The sequence below is a fragment of the Cuculus canorus genome, chromosome 2, assembly GCF_017976375.1.
Source record: "Cuculus canorus isolate bCucCan1 chromosome 2, bCucCan1.pri, whole genome shotgun sequence".
In the NCBI taxonomy this organism is placed as follows: domain Eukaryota; kingdom Metazoa; phylum Chordata; class Aves; order Cuculiformes; family Cuculidae; genus Cuculus; species Cuculus canorus.
The window spans coordinates 50,092,504-50,112,360 of NC_071402.1; the positions used below are offsets into that span (position 1 = coordinate 50,092,504).

General features: G+C 35.3%; 1 protein-coding gene across 3 annotated transcripts in view; it reads right to left on the reverse strand.

The window, feature by feature from the left end:
- Nucleotides 1-19,857, reverse strand: part of RBBP8 (RB binding protein 8, endonuclease) — a 46,860-nt gene that overhangs the window by 17,943 nt on the left and 9,060 nt on the right. For all 3 annotated transcript variants that reach the window (XM_054057100.1, XM_054057102.1, XM_054057101.1), the window contains exons 2-7: nt 18,129-18,353; nt 13,019-13,061; nt 8,379-8,474; nt 6,351-6,463; nt 4,551-4,626; nt 1,354-1,523 (exon numbers count right to left, since the gene is read on the reverse strand). In XM_054057100.1, coding sequence (XP_053913075.1) covers nt 1,354-1,523; nt 4,551-4,626; nt 6,351-6,463; nt 8,379-8,474; nt 13,019-13,061; nt 18,129-18,240 — 610 coding nt within the window. In that variant the 5' untranslated portion in view covers nt 18,241-18,353. The remainder of the gene's footprint in view (nt 1-1,353; nt 1,524-4,550; nt 4,627-6,350; nt 6,464-8,378; nt 8,475-13,018; nt 13,062-18,128; nt 18,354-19,857) is intronic.

Sequence of the window (19,857 nt, forward strand, 5' to 3'; positions counted from 1 at the left end):
ATTTTGTGTAGACACAGACAACGATCCTCATCTTGAAAGCATTTGAATGTGAATTTTGATATGTTAGTAGATCTAATAATCTAAGCACATCAGATTATTTTACTTCTGAGGTCTCACTATAACAAACTAGTCACAAATTTCTCATATTAATCCTTTTTCTCATAAGTATGAGCCTAGCCAGTCAGCCATAAAACAATATTGACATCTTTTTTATTAACCACATAAAAAGTGGTTAATACTACTGAGCTGTATATTTGAGCTGTTAATATGGCAACAAAACTATTAGAGTAAACCATCCAAGGGAATAGTTTTCTGCATCAACTAGGGTAATGAAAAGGTGGAAACCTTGAGATTTTAATCATGACCAACTTTGTGACATTTCACAAATCTGGATACCAAAAGCTTTTTCGTGGTCATTAGCTCTCATGGGTATTTACCACATTTCCTACCTATTTAATGTTAGTTTAATTTAGTAGCTCAATTTTTTATTCAGAAAATGGAGAAAAGTAAGTATGATTAGAAAAGAGAAACTATTCACAGTACTACAAATACAAACACAAAATAAAGGGCATGAATAACCATGCCATCCTTCTCACTCCACAGCTGTGCTTCTTTTATTCTTGGGAAGAAGCTTTTAATAGACTTATATTTAGAGGTAGTCACATATTATTTAAAATACATTTTTTAATTCCACAAGATAAATTAACACATTAAAAGTGCCAGGATTGTTTATCGTATTTCTCGCGTATCATTAAAATACAAGTCCATAGTCCCTTACTTCACAAAAATATTTTTTATAGTTAAAATACATTAAGAGCTATTTCTATGACACTACAGAATTAAGTTGAAAAGTGAAATCTGCGTGATTCTTCTGGACATAGACACACAAAAATGCAAACAGTGTATCAGTACCAGAAAAAGAAAGATCACTTAGCTGCTAGAATTAAGACACCTATCAGTAACGTTACTCCAGTTGCAGAGTAATGCCTAAATGTGGCAAAACATTTATTTCACTCTCCACTAGGTGGTGACATAGCTGTATGCACAAGTCAAACCCAAGTAGATTTTTTTAGTTACAGAAGCAATAGGAATTGGGAAACTGTTATATTTGCATGTATATGTAGAAAAGCAGGAGGCTGAGAAAAGCTTTGAGCACATCACTGATACAAAGAGTTACTGCTAAAGAAATTTTCCCCGACTCATATTATTATAGCATAAATGGAAACATCAAACAAAAAAACCCTAGACTTTATTTTTGTTTTCACCTTCTGCAATCAAGTTTATATCTTTTTCTTTCTTTAGCCCTTAAGAATGGATTTTAAAATTAATAAGTAAAAAATACGATACTCTTACCACTGTTGCTGCCTCCAAGTTCCAAATCTGGGTGTCTGTGTTCTGTGTATCGGATATGCCTATTTTCTTTTTTTCTTTTCATACGATTAACCACAGAAAATGAAGTAGTCAGAACTGGAGAATCTGGAATGAGTCCTTCATCTAACTCCACTGCTTGTGGCTTTTGCTCCCTGGAGACCAAATTAGGTGGTCAAATAAAACCCCAAGTCAGCAAGATGAAGAGCTTTCATTTCAGAAAGAAGGACAATCATATGGTTCAAGAACATAACAATTTAGAAAATTCAGCTATCTCAACAAGATCACAGTGTAAGAAAGTAATACCAGAACCTAGTTTTGAGACACATCTAACAACAAATTCACATTTGCTCCATCAAGAGTGGCATACAGCCCTAGGTCTTCACATTTCAAGTCCACATTTAACTAAAGTACTAAGGAAGCCTTTCCCGTTGGAAGAAACTAGGGACTGTAGTATTTCTAGTTTATCCTCTGAAGCATGTGCGACTTGAATGAAAGAATGCTGAAGTGAATGGGCTAGAGTCTCTCTCCCTATACAGAAGTCCCTGTATACCCCAAGAATGCTAACTAAAACTAGAAGCTTTTGGACAATTTTTAATGGTAATGAACTGCACTACATTAAAAACACTCTCCAGACCATTGGATGATACCTCTTATCCACCTGACAACAGTCTTCACAGGGGAGTGTAAAAAGCTATGTAAACCATGTAAAACTAGTAATGTAAAATATAACATGATTTATGAAGTTTATGTTCTCTCACAGTCAGCCCTAAGCATGTTGCAGAGTCAGTACATAAAAATTAGCATAACAAGTAACTATGACTTTTGTCTCCAAAAACTATGTAGACTTAGCAAGGAGATAACACAAAAAAAGCTGTTAATTGCAGTTCTATTAAACTTAAATACAGTTTGTTTAGTACTTAAGGAATGCATTGCACATTGCAACCTGTCCTGTGGTGGCGGTGAGAAAAGGAAGACGCAGTAAAAGAAAAGCACAAAGAAATCTAACCTGGCCTGCTTGATCATCTGTCTGCTGTAACACTTTTTTCCCTTACGACTGAAGAAAAAACAGGGGCTAATAGATAACTCCCTAACTACAAAGAGAAAGACGTACAGTTTTGATCCAAACAAACTGGAAGAAATACAGATATATTTCTGCTTGCATTGAAATGAGCTGCAAAGTCTTACGTAAAACAAGTTAATAACATGATAGAGAACTGCAGAAAGCTGCCTGGTTTGAGACAACAAACAGTTTTGCAGTTAGGCTGTTTACCATCGCTAACAATGATGATAACTTAATGACAATCATTGATGCACTGATGTTCTGAATCTTGACGAATCCTATTGTGGGATTTTGCAATTCCTCTTGTCTAGTACATTTACAAAGAGAGTTAGAGTTAGAGAACTGTTAGAGTTCTCTTCAAATGTACTTGTACACATGAGCTCATATGACAAATTAGCTGGCTCTAAACAGATTTCTGCGCCTCACACAGAAGCAAACCAATAGGTAGTTCCTACACACCACCACAAAAAACTACCAAATCAAGAAGCTGCCATACATACTATACATCATAAATACGCAATAAATAATTTCTGAATAATTGAAACATTTATCCGAGATCCCAAAAAAGACTTCTGCAGAAATTTCCTTACTGTTCGCACCCATGGGTAATGAAATTCTAATCTGATAAAGGATTAGATAATAGAAGTGTTCTAAAATTTCATTGATTTCACTATTATAAAGGATCTTGATTTTTTCTTCCTAACATATTAAACCTTGGTAACAAAATACAGAGGACTGCAAAAATAGAATTCTATGTCATGTACCATGAATAATCTTTTACCTCTGTGTGATGACATTATATTGATCTAAGTTGTTCGTTCTAAGTAAAGCAACATGACTGTAGTTCAACCAAAACAACCAAATGCAGTGGACCATCCACATTAATTACCATTTATCCACTTAACTCCACATTCATTTAAATGACCATCTAACATGCAAAGCAAATAACATGGTGTTACATTGCTCATTCTCAACTTTCCTATAGTGGCTGGAGATTTCTACTGGAAATTGAATCGCAAGACCGGGGATCAAACTAATATACTTGGATGGATCGGCCTGGTATAATTTTTTTTAATGTCCCAATTGCTGTCCAGCTGCATAGAAGAGCCATTATTGAGAAGCAATTACACAGTAGGAAGCATACAGAAGTCTGTTCCTACTTGGTATTAAACAGTACTCTTAGGGTCATGAAATATGTTACTCTGAGAAGGTGAAATTCATACAGAAAGTATGATTAAGGTGCAAACAATGGGAGACAAACCAAGAAACTCAAAGGAATAGAACCACAGTTATCTTGAACTGAGGTTTAAGTTGTTTCACTCCTCTACCAAAGCTACTTTCTGACAAAGACAAGAGAAAAATTACACACAGAAAAAGCCTTACACATCAAGTGCACACATCCTGTCCCATTCTCCCCAAGCACCTACCCAACTTGTTCACAGATAGGCACAATGAGGCAAGTTTCAGATGATGTCAGACGACAGACAGCTATAGAAGAAAGCATTACCACCTCTGTCTTGCACAGTGCACCATATCTGCATATTAACTACAATGGTATATAGCACATTCTTCCTATCTTATCACACTGCAATTTGACAGTCTCTTCTTGGTTCATTATTTTTACCTTTTTTTTCCCCCAGCTTTACTATGCTGTTTTTTCTTTTAAAAATTGTAAAATTATCATAAGTTTACTTTAAAAAAATTATTACGATGTCCTGCAATGTTTTGACTAGCTGAGAAATTACTTTTCTAGTCTTAACCTAGGAGAAAAGAATTGGCAGAGTCAGTAGAGAAATAAAAGAATGAGATGTAAGGTTTTGCTATGCACTGCGACTAGAATAATATTGAAAAATCACTAAGTGGAACCGAATTTCTATGAGAAATTCTCTCTCGGTTTAAAAAAGAAAAAAAAATATTATCACAGTTAAAACCAGTAAAAAAATCTGCAATATAAAAAGATGCTAAATTTGTGGTTTTATAGTGACTGTAGACTATCTTTTCACAATCAACTGAAAAAGAGGAAGCTCATGTTTTAAAGACTTAAAAATTTGATATTTATATAACTAGACAATTTCTGAGGAATGGAGGGGAGTGATATAAAAAACCCCTCAAAACTTACTCCAACTCCTTCTGTAATTGCTGGAACTGTTCAGTTATCTTTTTATTTTCATCCTGTAAGTTGTTTTTTTCGTTCACTGCAATTTAGACAGAAATAAAAAAAAAAAAAAAAATCAATGCATACATCATATAATTTGTAATTTTGCCATTAAGGTCCTTTAAGGAAACAGAACCAATTCTGAAGCATAATACCATACACCCTCTATGGCTTACCAAAATGCATTTTCGAGCCAGTCTTTAAAAAGGTTGTAAAATGATGTGTTAGATATGGCAAAGGTTTCACAATGACTGGACCATAATGTTAATACCAGAAAAATCATTAACTGCTTTTCTCCACATACATAATGAGCAAGGCTGTGTTGTAAAAATATATTAATTGCTCACTCAGCTCAGCAGACAAGATTGCTTCCTTAGGTTGAAGGTAGCCTATGAAATAAAAAGTAATAACCATTTGGCTTTACCCAATAAAGCAACCGACTAATTGGGGATGGGGGGGGTAGGGAATTTCGTAAAAAACAGTTAACTATATTGTCAGAATATTTAAAATATTTTAATTTGCTTTCCTTAATTTCCAATTAATTTTGACCATACTGCTCACAAGCTTATTGCACCACCTTCAGCCTTTTTCCCCGTGCTGTCCCAAAGTAATGTAGTGATGGTTCCCTGCTTTTCTGTTTAGATCAATTTTTATTTTCTTGTTCTTACTTTTCTGCTGTATATTTTACCTCTGGATTATTCTTGACTGACTTTTTTGCTGGTCGCAGAAAATACATAATGGTCATATAGATCTTATTCCAAACCCACAGAAGGCTACTGTGCTGTCAGACAGTGTTCAAGAAGATTTGTACCTCATAGGTCTCGCCTTGATTTTTAAAGGCTTCATTATTTAAAGATCAGTTGTACCCTGTTTGTCATTTATCATTAAACTCAAGAATTCAGAATATTTTAATAGAAATATCAATTTTAAATGTTTTTTAAAATGGATGTATTTTATATTACTACAGAATCTAATATTTCTATAGTTTAAGCATTTAAGAACTATTTTTTCTGCCTGGCATTTCCCATATTTTGAATCTCACTGAATGTCTGCTTGCTCTTCAAGCACAACAACTAAATGACACAAAATAATTAATTAATGCTAACGATACTATTAATATTTTCAAATCCTGTCCTGTATCTTTTTAGCACTTTATACAATCAATCTTTCCAAACTCTATTCAAGAAGACATTTGCTGTGCCCTGCCTTCAAGTCACTCAGAACAGTTTTTTTTTTCCTGTCCCATATGTACAACTTCCTGATTTCAAAACAAGCTGGCTACAAGCTGTGTGGCATGAAACATTTCTTTTGTGGTTTCCGAGGGTTATGCCAAGGTTATGGGCTACTGCAGTTAAACTCCAAGACCAATTAGGTTACACAAGCTGGACCCAGGGAACTTTTGTTTGAACTGGCTACTTTATGATCACCAGTTACTTTTGAAGTCAGGGTTTCCTTGATCCGTCATTCTGTGCTTTAGCTACAGGAACAAACAGAAGCAGCCACGTTTTGTCTACAGTAGCTACTTCACACTAAGATTTTCCACGTCAGTTCTCTTTCAGCATCAGAACTTCAATCTAAGAAGGCGGATCAAATGACTAGTTATTAGTACATTACATATTTTCAGACCGTAGCATTAAGTATCCCTCTACTAAATGTGAGCTTATGAAACACACCGTATATAAATGATATCAAGTTACAGGAATTAATGAAGAACTAGTTCTAAAAATAGTATGTTTTGCCGTCAGACCCGCAGATAAAACTCACTAAGCTCAGTGATAAGTTTCAGATTCTGCTGCCGGATATTTTCAAACTCTTGCTGCTTCTTTCTCATATGTTCTTCAGTTACAGCACAGCGATCACATAATCCTGCTCTTAATCTACAATGAAATTAAGAGAAAAAAAGTCCCTCTGTTAAGAAAATATTGTCATACACGAAGCAGATCTCCACTCTTAATGGCTTTTTGAACAATGAAAACCATAAAATTCATGACAACCATGCAAAACACCACTAAGTGCTGTGGTTTTTAATGTTGACATAGCAACATAAACGATCTAATACTACATGTACAAACATTTGCACAAATGACTGTAGGTACTGGATACTTCTAAAGCAACATGCATTATTTTAATAAAAGTGGAGCGTGCTACACCATGCCACTGAAAGCCTTTCTGAGGTGTCGTACTAACAGCTTTGTCAGATATAAATTACCATTCATTATAAGTAAAGCTCATTCAAGTAAATATAAATAAGCAAATCATCTCAGTAAATATAATTACTACTTCATTTAAGAAGTCTCTATCACTGTCATTAAGCAAGTAATAAAATAAAAAGTTTGCTCTGTAACAAATACCAAGCAAATGGTGAAATCCTTCAGCTTCATCTAGACACCAATACTTAGAAGTGGATCCAAAAATCAATATGAGGCACTGCCTCCACTGTCTCCCACTGTTTAGAAAAAGTATTTAAAGCCTATCTGCTATGATCACTGCATCTTTCTTGACACATTTATTCACATGTGTTCATCTCACAGGTGATAACCGGAGTATATTTATTTCTGGTACAATACAAAAAGCTAACACTATTACTGAAGTGAAAACCACACTCCTAGATAAGAGACCAATTGGTTAAGAGCCCTACATTGCTGCAGATAGCACATGAATTATTAGAAATACGTCCCCCCCAAACCATTTAAGTTTCCAATTCCACCACTGAATATTGGAAGCAAAAGCCATCTTCATTTACAGGTATTTTAATATTATGGAATTATGGGAAGAGTAAAATACCGAAATGCCTCTTCATACTGGCTTATCTGACTGTCAGATTAACACAGTACTATCATCTCCTTGTATTAAACCATATTAAATAGTCTTTCTATTTTCCACAATGTACTTCATCTACTAAGGGATTAGAAAAGCCCATTCACTCTGCAAATGTCTCTGTGTGATGTGAAAGTTTATTATCTGCGTGGTTATGAGTTTATTCCTAACGCCTTTCACAGAGAAACAGTGCTGAAAGCAAAATTTCAGTATCATAGCTCTAGAATTTAAGGTAACACAGGAAAGTGGGAAAATAATTTACTACATATTTATCTCCTGTTGCCAGAAAGTTTCTGAAAGCCTATTAGAAGCAAATTTGACAAAGACTTCCCAAAATAGGCATCATTTTTTGCAAGACGACAAAATGCACTGCATTTCCTGTCTATTGGTTTTGTTTTCCTATATCACATCAAACAGGAACAAATAAGGGAAATGCAGAACAGGACAAAAGGTGATCAGAGCATCTAAGTCCAAAAGAAGGCAAAAGACAGAACCTGTGATTCAATTAAGGTAAAGCAGGCAATTGATACAGATCCATCTGAAAGATTTCCTAGTGAGTTATTTCACGACTTTCAAAGTATATTCTATAGCTTGCCTTGTGTTTTGTACTTGTATGATGTCTCTGCTGATACCAAACACCTTTACAAAATTGAATGAAAAAGAACGTGTTTTAAAATGCCTGTCTGCCTGCCAAACTGATCTATTTAGCTTCTATTTATCTTAACTGAACTTAGCAAGCTAAGCACTTAAAAAAAAAACAAACCAAAAAAATCTAGTTCAGTCAGAAGAATCTAAATTTTACACTTTTTTTTTTAAAAAAAACCCACACTATTTGGATTGTATTAGAAAAGGACTGGTTTAGGAGCAGGGGCGGAAGTAGGCTGTGGTGGGGAACCACCCAAATTACAAAGTATCCAGAGCTATTCTGTAAAAGCCAAACACAACAAACCCAAAAGCTCAAAGATACTATTTCACCTGTCTTCTAAAACTTTGATAGTGTCATGAAGCGCTTTTTGCTGTTCTCTGAGTTGTTGGTTCTTGGTATAAAACTCTTCAAGCCTCTCTGCATCCCTGAAACCAAATAAAGAAAAAGTTAGTTTTAGCCTTAAATTACAGCTATTAGTTTCTCAACAGAGAATTCTCTCTGGTATATTTCTTTCATATTCTTGGGAAATGCGGTTATCATCAGCACAAATATTAAGTTGAAAAGAAATGAAGCAAGTGTTTCTGATCAATGGTAATTCAGAAATGTCCGAGTTAGGAAAGTAGCAGCTAGTTTCTAATTCGTATTACAGCTGAGCTTCTGTTTATAAATCTGATTTTTGTTGAATGTAGTCAAGACATGAAAGCTAGTAGCATTCAGGCAACGATTTCAGGGAATTTAAGCTCAAGCTTAAGTTCTCTTACTTTACTGCGATGCTGAGCTGTTGGGAACCTAATTGTGGGCTTTCACAATCAAGTCACTTGTCTTAGCAATGAGTGCATCTTGCAGCGTGGCAAACCGCATTAGGTTTCTAAAGCTCCGACAAGCCTTTAGATCCATGAGAATTTAGTTCCTCAAGAAGCAATTCTCAGAGTCTATAGAACATGGGATTCACATAATATGAATATGGGGAAGAGAACTCACTTCCTCCAAATCCTCAGAAAGAGACGATCCCCTTCACTTTTATTATCAGATCACAAGATCTCTTCAAGATGCAAACAAGGTAGGTGCCAGAAGCATACGTTTGGTTTTTTTTTTTTTCTACAAGGAAATAAACTTTCCGTAAAAGCTATGCAGCTGAATCCGTGTTTCAGGAGAATGACTCACTTCTGAGAAGTTCATTCCCAGCTTCTTTTTACCACGGTATCCTTTGTACATTCCATGAAAGCAGGTGCTTGTTTTCAGTATGTCTGAGATGGATTATTTGAGGAAGCTATGAAATTGGCTGACAAAAAGCTGCTAAGCACACACACAACAGCAAAGGAAAACATATTTACCAACTCATTGATAAGATTCTTTTACAGACATACTTTTAAATCGGCACTATCCTTTTGAGATATGTGAGTCAACACATTTTCATATTGCTGGTATTAGAGTAACACAAGAAATTAACAGTCATGGGTTGTAAAGTGAATGGGACAGTCAGAAGCTGCCACGGTGTACAATCATAGGCATATTTTATCAATAATGAAATTTAGGAACAGACGTTCTGTTTTTTCTGTATTACCATCCAAACCAATATTGTTCTTCTCAGCTGCATATAAAACATATAAAACAGTTACAGGCAAATGGCACAAAGGACCATTAAAGACTTGCGCTTTCACTTTGAGAGGACAAAGGGTTAAAGTTCATCAACCAAGTACAGCCAAGCTATGGCAAAACATGTAGTCTGAAAAAAGCAGCCTGTATCTTCTGTAGTTTTCTGACATTTACGGCATTAAAAAAAAAAATCTCATTTTTTCAGTTTTGCAACTTACTGAAGGTCTAATGTATGATATTTTAAACTATTTTCTCAAGATACCTTCAAGACATTCTATGGCATTATTTATTTAAAAAAACAAAAGACAATAACATACACCAATACTCTATGCCTTCCACCTATACCCTGTAAAATGTCACATTACAATAGTAAAATGACAGAAGGAACTAGGGTTTCTTTGAGGTGGTTTGTTTTCTTTTGGTTTGACTGTTTTTTTTTTCCCCCCCTAAGAATTTCAGTGCATCTGATAAACAGGACAGACATTTTTGGCTATGAAAGCGCTCCACATAATGAACGGTCTCTGACCTAGCATTTACAAGTCATTAGCTCCAAAGCTGAAGAGGGGTACAAAATAAGGTGCTCATTGTCAGCTCATTACCAAGCCTGAAATACTAAACCTCAGGTATTTAGATGAACCAAGGAGAACAAGACCTCCTATGTAAGAGTATTGCATCTACAATGTGCTAATTGAAAAAGATTCCAACAAACAAAAATTAAACCATTCAGTATATATTCAGTCACATCACCAATAACATATCATCTAGAAAAATTAACTGACCAATTTAAGATTTTTCAGAAAGTGGAAGTAACTCATGATATACCAGGTTAACTTCACAATAACAGCAAGAGATAATTTCATCCTTTTAGACTAAAACTGAAATAACTACTTCATTTATGAATTATACATAACAAATAAAGATATTATACTGATTTTTGTCCAGAAAAGCTAGTATAGCCTTTAAGTGTAAAACAGCACCAAATATTTGCTAACTGAAAGTCATCTAATAACCTAATATAATCTTGTCTACTAATATAAATATACTCCTCGTGATAATGCAATATCAACCAATGTTCAGAAAGCGTATCTTCAAAATGTGAAGATGCATAGTGTTTGGATTTTAATGAAAGATCTCACAGCATCCCATGATATACCCTGAACTCAAAATCTTGATAAAAGTTCATATTTCTAATTGACTAAAAATTCACTGACAGACCAAATAAGCAACTCTACCCTATTGCCACTTTTTTTCCCCCCAAATATTTTGTGAACTCTTACACACAACAGCAGCTGCAAAGAGCATACACTACATTCTGCTAGTGTGGAGACTGAACACAAAGCTGTATAAAAGGTGACAAATTCTGATCCTGAGGAGCAGGTGCATATGAGGGGGAATAAGGAGTTAGCCACATAAATACTCTTGGAATTGTAAACCTTGCTATAGGTTTGGTGAATTGCGCAGTAAATGCAAGGAATCCTGACGGTACCAGACAAAGATGGAGGCCGTTATGGAAGTGATTAATTCATCTTTCCTTTTGTGATCCTGCCCTCAACTGTTCCTTCAGCCACCACTGCTATCTTCCAGCAGCTTCTCTGCAGCCTTTAGTCCTCAGAAAGCACAAAGAAAACACTTGCACCTGTTCAGCAAGTATCAGGAATACCACGCAGACAAAAGTCAAAATAATAGCCAATTATCTATTTGCCCTCACAGATGAAATCCACACAAATGCAGCTGAAATGTGAGAAAACAACACTATGCAGACTCAAAGTGCTACTGTGGATTATCAAATGCCAGCAGGATGAACAATACGCAACTGAAATAAAAACACGAGCTCAGAGGAGGTTTGAGTATAAACAAACTCCAAAAAGATATCTAGGGAAGGGAGGCACTACACTGCTGAAGGCAGTTTCTTCCAAAAGCCTAGTGAAAAGAAACAAGAACAGTGTTCTTGGAAGGGAGACACAGTTACAAGTATAGAACAGTTACAACAAAAGTAGACAGCAAGTTAAGTATAGACTTACGTATGAACAAATCACACTATAGAAGCCAGTATCATTTTAAGACGCATTTACATATTTCGTGTTATTGGAAAAGGAAAGACGGATTCCACTAGGGGGATTTTACTCCTATGGAAAGATACCTTTGTTTCCCTCTCAAAAAAAAAAAAGCACATTGAGGAGTTTTGACAGTAATTGTCAAAAATGCTACAGACCTACTTGCTTTGCTATTGTACAAAAAAAGGCATATGAGGATCTAATTTTTCTAGACTAGGTAAGGGTTATTTCCTGCTTACACAATTTGAAAAATATAACTAAAAAACAAGAAACAACTAAAAAACCCGAATTAATGAGGAAGAAAACTGACTAAACAATGATAGAAATGTTAATTCTGAAAAAGCACAAACTATGCTTGAAAACACTGTGGTTACAATTTAAAACTAAGATTGTGTATCTGATTTCAGATGGTAATGCTGGGAATGCAAACATGGAATTTTCATAACAGTTTAATTTCTGTAGCATATCTAATAAAATGGTATTGTTTTCCAAAGTGGAAAAAGAGCAAGTAATTTATTCTTATTCCTCCTACACAGCACATTATAAAGTGCAACTCATCATACAGGTCATACGTAATATTAAATTAATTTCATTAAACCTGAAGTCAAAATTGGATAAAGAATCACATTAGCATATCTCTTATCATTTAATTAAATATGAGTTTAGTCAGCAGAAGGAAAATAAAAGCTCATTTAATGCTGTAAATACATATTGTGATTCTACTGTACATGTAAATCTTGCAATCCAGATTTTTTCCCCCAACTCACTTCTAATGAGCAGAACTAGAAATTAGTAGCAAATAATGATTGTAAAAGAAGTTAAATATGTGTTACAATATAAGAATTGAATGAAAATTATCAAGGTTAATGCCAGAATCTTCAGTGAATGACTGAAAGCAAAGTTGAGGCACAATACCTGATACTAAAGGCAAACACGTAGAAAGAAAATTAAAATGTTTTCTTCTCCTGTCATTAACTTCTTTTTTTTCCTACAGATTTGATAGCAATTTTAAAACGTCTCCCTAATTATCTTTCGTATTAGAAATGCCAGCATCTTGATACACATCCTAGAAATACTGTAGATAAGAAAACCTTATCAGTCATTCATTCAAGGAAGGCAAACCCAGCTTTCAGGTTACACACCCTACAGAGTTACATATACCATTAGATGACTTCAGCTGAATTATTAAAGTGAGCAGAGTTTTGTACATGTCTGAAGGAAGAATTAATGAAACCTCAATTAATCTTACAAGAATTATGGCCCGTTAATGGTATCCAGATTCTCCTTTAATAAATTAGATCATTAGGATGAGTACTTACAAGCATCTTTCCTTTTTCAGCTTAGATATTTTCAGTTGTAGGCCTGAAAATGGAAAGAAGAAAATACATGTTATAGAAATCAGATTCAACCAAATGAGTGAAATGACACCTGCAAAAGAGGAAAAAAAATGTCACTAATTTGGAGAGAAAATGGTTGATTTTGGATTGAGTCTCTTCTACAGCATCTTGGAACCAAATACAGCTATTATGATCGCTAGGAAACAGTGACTTAAACACATAGATTCCTGCTTAAGCAGGTATAAAAATATTTTTTTTGCAGAAAACCCCCCTGTGAATACCAAGCACCATTATATGTCGGCCTAGTCAATGAAAATAAATAGTATAAAATACTACACCGAAAATGCAGCATCCAACCACCGAACTGAAAAATGTACTACAATCTGTATGCACAGAGGAAACATTAAAAATACATGATTCAGGGTTATAAAGCACAGAAGGATATTATTCTCTACTGGAAGCATGCTACCAAACCCCCTCAGTCAAAGCTTCTTTGGAACCTCTTATGGTGGACTGAGGAATGATGTTTCATCTATAGCCCTTCTCCCACTGAGGCCCACACACTCCTAAAACATACGTTCTGCGCAGAAGCACAAAAGATTTACAAACACAACCAATGCTGTTGGCAGGAGTGGTCAGCTGGCAGGCCAGGGGCTAGACTGCAGTCCAGCCAGTCTGCCTGCAAGGTTTTAGGTCCATGTGTACATGCACAGAGGCAGGAAGACAAAGGTGCTTTAAGTGCGGCACAGCTTAATAAGTAAGACGCAGCACTATGGAAGTTCATGTGATGCTACCCATACACAAGTTGGCCATATCTATCCTAAGTAAATGGGTGTAAATAATCAGACTCCAACACTATAACATTTTTTTATATACAAATCCAATAGAAATTTTTGTAAGACATCAGAAAACAGTGTTAACTCTTTTTTCTTAACATCGTATTATCTTCAAACTATGAAGAGTTGTGAGCAACTTCAAGTTGAACATAAGGTGTCTTGTGAACTTTCTTGCAAACGCATTAGTCATTTAGGATAATAAGACAAACTTACGAAACCAGAACACTTTTAAGAAAGCTTCTAACATTTTTTAATTTAAACCAAAACACATACCAAATACGACATTTTACTACAGAAAATGCAGGTTAAGGTAGCTAATAGACCTTTTTTCTCTCCCTACCACAGCTCGAATGGCAAAACTACCTGCTTGAGAAGGTACACTCTTCAGGCCACTTACATTGTAACAGTCACCTCAGTGAACCCACCCCACAGACTGCTACAAGATGTCAGTGAGACAATGAGATAAAAATGCAGAGAAACTACTTAAGAAAAAAATTGTTAGGAAATACAGCAAGATTTCTTTTATTTCTAAGCGTTCAACACCTGTGAGATGTTATGTTCTATCATGCAGATCAGCATAGAAAGAGGGTTTATTTTTTTAAGTAGTTGCTATTCATCAAGTCAATTAGGCATCTGCAATTAGAACCCCTATAAAGAGTGCTTTAATGCTGCTCCACGCCCATCAGAAGGAATGAAGCTGCACAACAATGCATCTCCTGTATGAACAGGTAGTCTGTTCAGCAAGTATTTAGGATTGTAACATTGGCAACTTGAGCCACAAATTGGAGAGGCAGAGCTCAAAAGGCCCAGTACTGTGCTACAGGTAACACTATCTCCCCTCTCACCTGAATTCAGGTGGAACCAAACTAGTTACTTAAAGGTTGCATTTTCACTTAATTCAAATGACTGCAATAGGAAAGCAGGAAACCAGTTTGTTACATTTATCCAAGAGCATTGAATTACTACATCATGTGTAATCTCTTCCTTTTGCTTTCACAGAGCACTGTGAGGTTTTAAGCAGTCATTTAAAGAGCTTTGCTTTTTCACATTTCCTTATTTAACAATCAATGTAAACTTATGTGAAACTACACTGTACATTCCTAATTTAATTTTACCTTTCACACAATATTCCTATGGAATAGACAAGCTGTAGACTATATAAATGTGTATTAGATAAAAGTCACGAGTGCTTTAGTAAATGAAACACTGTCCCCATTAAACTATCTTTAAACTGTCATTAGGCAGATTAATTAAATGCACAACACTTAGGAAACTTGCAGCTTTAGCAGACTATGTACCTATAATATTTCAATGAATGGCTATGGTAATTCCTCCTCTGATGAATTTTCAAATGCACTAAATACACTTTCTTAAAATAGACAGTGATTGAGGACACTGCACATTCTTTATTACTAAAGTTCTCTTGGAACAGGTTGAACAAGCTTCTGTCAGCAATAACACAGACATAATCCTACCTTAAGGGTATGAAGATGGACTAGATGACCTCCCAAGATCCCTTCCAGCCCTGTGCTCTATGATTATTTACTTTTGAGGAGCTTCTAGCCATTTCCTTCCCTACAGCAGTCTATCAATGAGATTGCTTTCCTCATAATTTTCTTTTAATCTATGACTACAGTTTTTCCCCTACTGAGATCTTGTGCTTTTCCGAGGCAAGGAATAACTGAAAAAAACCCAACCTATTTCTTGTACACAAAATTCTCCTCACATTTCTGCACTGAAATAAATTTCTTTTTTAGCAGAGAGCTTTAGACTTGAATTCATCCTGAGGAACCATATTGATAAGATCCACATATAGCAAGTATCTATATAATTATTTTGAGCTAGATGCAAATATTAACACCTGCAAAAATTAGTGACTTTAAAAAAACATTATTAAATTCCTTTCTAATTTCTGAGTGCTACGCAAGTATCCCACACATTCTACAGGCAGGAAATAAAGGCAAATATAGTTTGAATGACCATTATCCCAAGTTACTGAGCACTTCTGAATGCCACGAAAAGTCAACTGACATTTACCATGCCCAATATCTTTGGAAAATTGGCTGTGGGAGTCCTACTCATTGTCACATGATAAATTTGAGAGAAAACAATAGCTGTTTTGTTTGAAGAGGGCCAAAATTCAGAATTTTTTGCAAGTGATCAGTTTAAAAGAATAAGCAGCTGGGTTTGTTTAGATAACATGGTAGAAAAATACACCCTTTACAATACAGTAACATAAAAATTCAATAAAATCCATCGCAAGCTGAGTTTTTAGTATCTCTAGTCTATATTCTATAGATAAATATTGTAACTTGTATAACATGCTCAACCATTTCAAGAGTATGTGTCATAAATCCTACTTTTCATGGATTTGTAACAAAAATTCCACCATTACAGTGTTCAATACATTGTGCGCTGTATACGCAAAAAGCTTTTTCTCCAGCTACTAACTTTCCCTTAATCCTCCTTCCACCATCTTTAAAATAATTTTTTGCTGACATTCAGATTGGAAACTGATGAGTCAATTTTAATTCTTATTTATAGACTTCAGAAACAAGCAAAGTCCAGGCAAGCCTGTGTTTGATGTTTCTAAAATATCTTCCAGTACCATTTTCTATAAGAGGATCCCCACCTTTTGAAAAAATTAACCATCCTTCAGGCATGTCTTTGATGTTATCGTGGAAGACCTAATTTTACCTAACACGATGTGGGACATACTGACAAAGGGCTAGGCATGAAAAAGACTGCCTAGTGGCAAAATTATCTGGCCCCACCCAGCATGCATTCTAAAGAGTATCTTCACCTGCATAAAGAAAACCAAAACTTTAAAATCACGTGCTGCACATCCCAAGAAACTAGAGAAGGGGTCACTTAACATTACCCTCTGCATTACAGCTTTTTGTTTGTTCAGTTTTTGTTGTTCAGACATGCCATAGATTGCCAGATCCCATCCTGTCAGTACTTTTGCATTTATCTGCAGTTGACATCACACCCACTCAGAAAAGAACCATCAAGAATTTAAAAAAAAAAAAAGAAGAGAAAAAGAAAAAAAACAGAAAATATAAATACGGGGTTTTTTGTGTGTTTTGGGACACAATATAAAATTTTATCTCACATGGTTAGACGTACTTTTTTTAATGTAACAGAACGCTACTAATCTGGTACATCTTTTCTTTCTGTTGCCAAACTGATGGAAGGTTTTTTTGGTTGGTTGATGTCTCTTTTAAATTACTAATGCAGTATGAAGGCAAATAGTTGAGTCAAGACTTTCAGTAGGAGGTATGAACCATCTATACATTATAAAACAATCTCCCAGAGTTTTTGAAATCAAGAAGTGGTGATATAACTGGGCCTAAACGGACAGACCAGGAACTGTTTTGAGGCTAGTGAAAATAACCTGGCTACAAAGATCCACTTGCATTACTAAAGCTCTTAATTCACAAAAACTCACCGGCCTAACATAAAACCTATCTCATGCATGAGGATATGCTTGTTGGATTCCATCCAAAAGAATGGAACATGTGACTTAAGATTAACAGAACAAAACTTTAAACTTTTTAGGAAGTATTTTTAGCAAAACATTTATGAATACTACTTGTAAAACAGTATTATAATAGGAAAATCAGTGATGCAACAATTCATCTTTGAGTGTTCTTCATTTCCTGCACTACTGAAGAATGAACAGACACTACAGTGAAACTGATATCACAGGTCACAAAATACAATGTAGGAATAAGCAACTCTTATATTTTGTTGAGAAAACTTAGAATACTAGCACACTAAAAACTAAATAAATTCCTTTCACTTCTGTAATATTAATCATAATATTTTGCAGAAGTGAGAGGGAATAAACAGTGCAAACCATTTTAACATATCTGAAGTGACTAAACTCAAAGGGAAAAAAAGGAAAAATAAAAAAAATCCACTGCTAAATTTGATTTGGAAACTTTGAATCATAATCCACTGAAAGTAAAATAACATTTAAATATTTCCTAAGCAAACACAGATCCCATCTAACGTTGTGTTACTTTTTCTTCACTGACCTGGCAAATTATTTATACTTGATAGTTTAAATCTAATCCTGTTAATCCAGGCTTAGGCAGTCAATCTGTAAGGATCATTTGTAATCATCCAGTCCAACTTCCCGCATAACATTAAAAATCTCTTTAGCTCCATTCAGATGGAATTGTACTCTGGTTCAAAGTTTTCCTGTGGCAACAGACAGCCTTCTGTGAACCCAAACTGTAACAATTTACCTTGTACTTCTTTATCATGACATTCTTTCAGTTTGGACCACAAGTCCTTGAAGAGATCTCCTGTAGGTTCTGCAGAACTAGGGCTCCCACAGCTTCCTCCAGATGCGTTCATCTTGCTTTTTTTCTGCTCCCAACTTCTTTGACTTTATTTGCAGAACCGGCTCACTTTCACACTTCAAGTTTTAAATTACATAGTTATGAAGCTGTTTCTGAAGACAGGTGTGCCTGTAATGACAGATCGACAACACTTACGTTTGTGTTCTTCAGAGTATAACTTGTAGCCACGGATGAAATACAACACTTGCTGCCTATCCTTGTCAAGTTGTTCTTGTATACTGAGTCAACACTGACAGTCACCCTTAAAGTGTGGAAGATGCGAAACTAACTGAATTTTTCATCCCCATAAACAGCTATCAACTTAAAATGAGACTAAGATGCTTAGGAGATTCTTTTCTCATATTTAGCTACAGTTATACAGAATTCCTGGTTTACAAAAGTAACCCATGCTTCCAAAATATTGCTGTCAGCAATACATAAAACAAGTTTTATCTGGGATGTATTTGTGTACATATAACCTTTACACAAACATGGATCCAAATGGCATCCTTCTGCAAAGAAAACCTCACATCCCCTTGAAGTCTTTGTGACTCTACATTGAAGTTATTCCCACTCCCTGATGAAATGAAAACAGGAGAGAAATCTCAAAATTCATAAACAGCCAAGATATTAGTATTTGAGGACAACTATCACAGTCAGACAGCTCCATCCTAAAAATCAGACTGCCTACACAACTCAGAACAATCTTAACCACAATTCTTATTTGTTTTGAAGGGTTTTTCTTCACACAGACGATGCCCCCAGGTAAACTAGAGGGGAAGTATGGCACTCGGACCTGGAGCTGAGCCAAGGTAAGATTCAAGTCTATTGACACTGGGTGTCAAATATTGAAATATTCACAAAATCTCTCTGCTCTTCAGTTCCTTGTGTGTAAAAGCGGACATTCTAAGTTTTCACCATTTTTATGCGGTCAATTTTAGACAAACACATTCGAACAGAGACCATCTTATGACTAGGTGGACATGGCTGTCTCTATAACATAAATCATAATTAAAAAAAACCCCACCACCTACCCAAACTAAGGTAAACTTTGTACTATACCTAAGGTAGTGGCCAGAGCAAGTAAACTACAATGTTTATATAGACAATTAAAAGGAGCAATCAGCTCTCAAATTTCTGAGGCACAATTCAAAGTTGCACTTCAAATGATACAAGGTCTACAATTCGTTAAGAAGCTGCATTTCCAATCTGAAGAACTTTCAAGCGACTTAGAACACCTGAATGCAGCTGTTGGCTTAGCAGGTCCTCTAGATTCACCACAATAAATTGTTAAGTCTAGTGGTCAGGGACTTACTGTAGGGCCTGGGGCCCTTGGTTTCAATCTCCTTTCTCATATCACTATGCACAGTCTTAAGCAAGTCACTTTTCTTTCAGTCTGTCTGTCTTTAAAATGGAATAAATATAGTGAGATAAATGGAGCAAAGTATTATTCTTGACAACGCAAGGACACTTCAACTGTACGTTTTTCTGTAGCATAACGATACTTAAAAGCTATAGTAACAGAGCTGACATAACTGTCAGTAGCCATTAGCTCCACATTTGCTTTACCATGCTCCATCTGTAGAAAATTCAATGTTCCTTTCAGTACTTTGTTTCAAAGTAGCTAACGTTC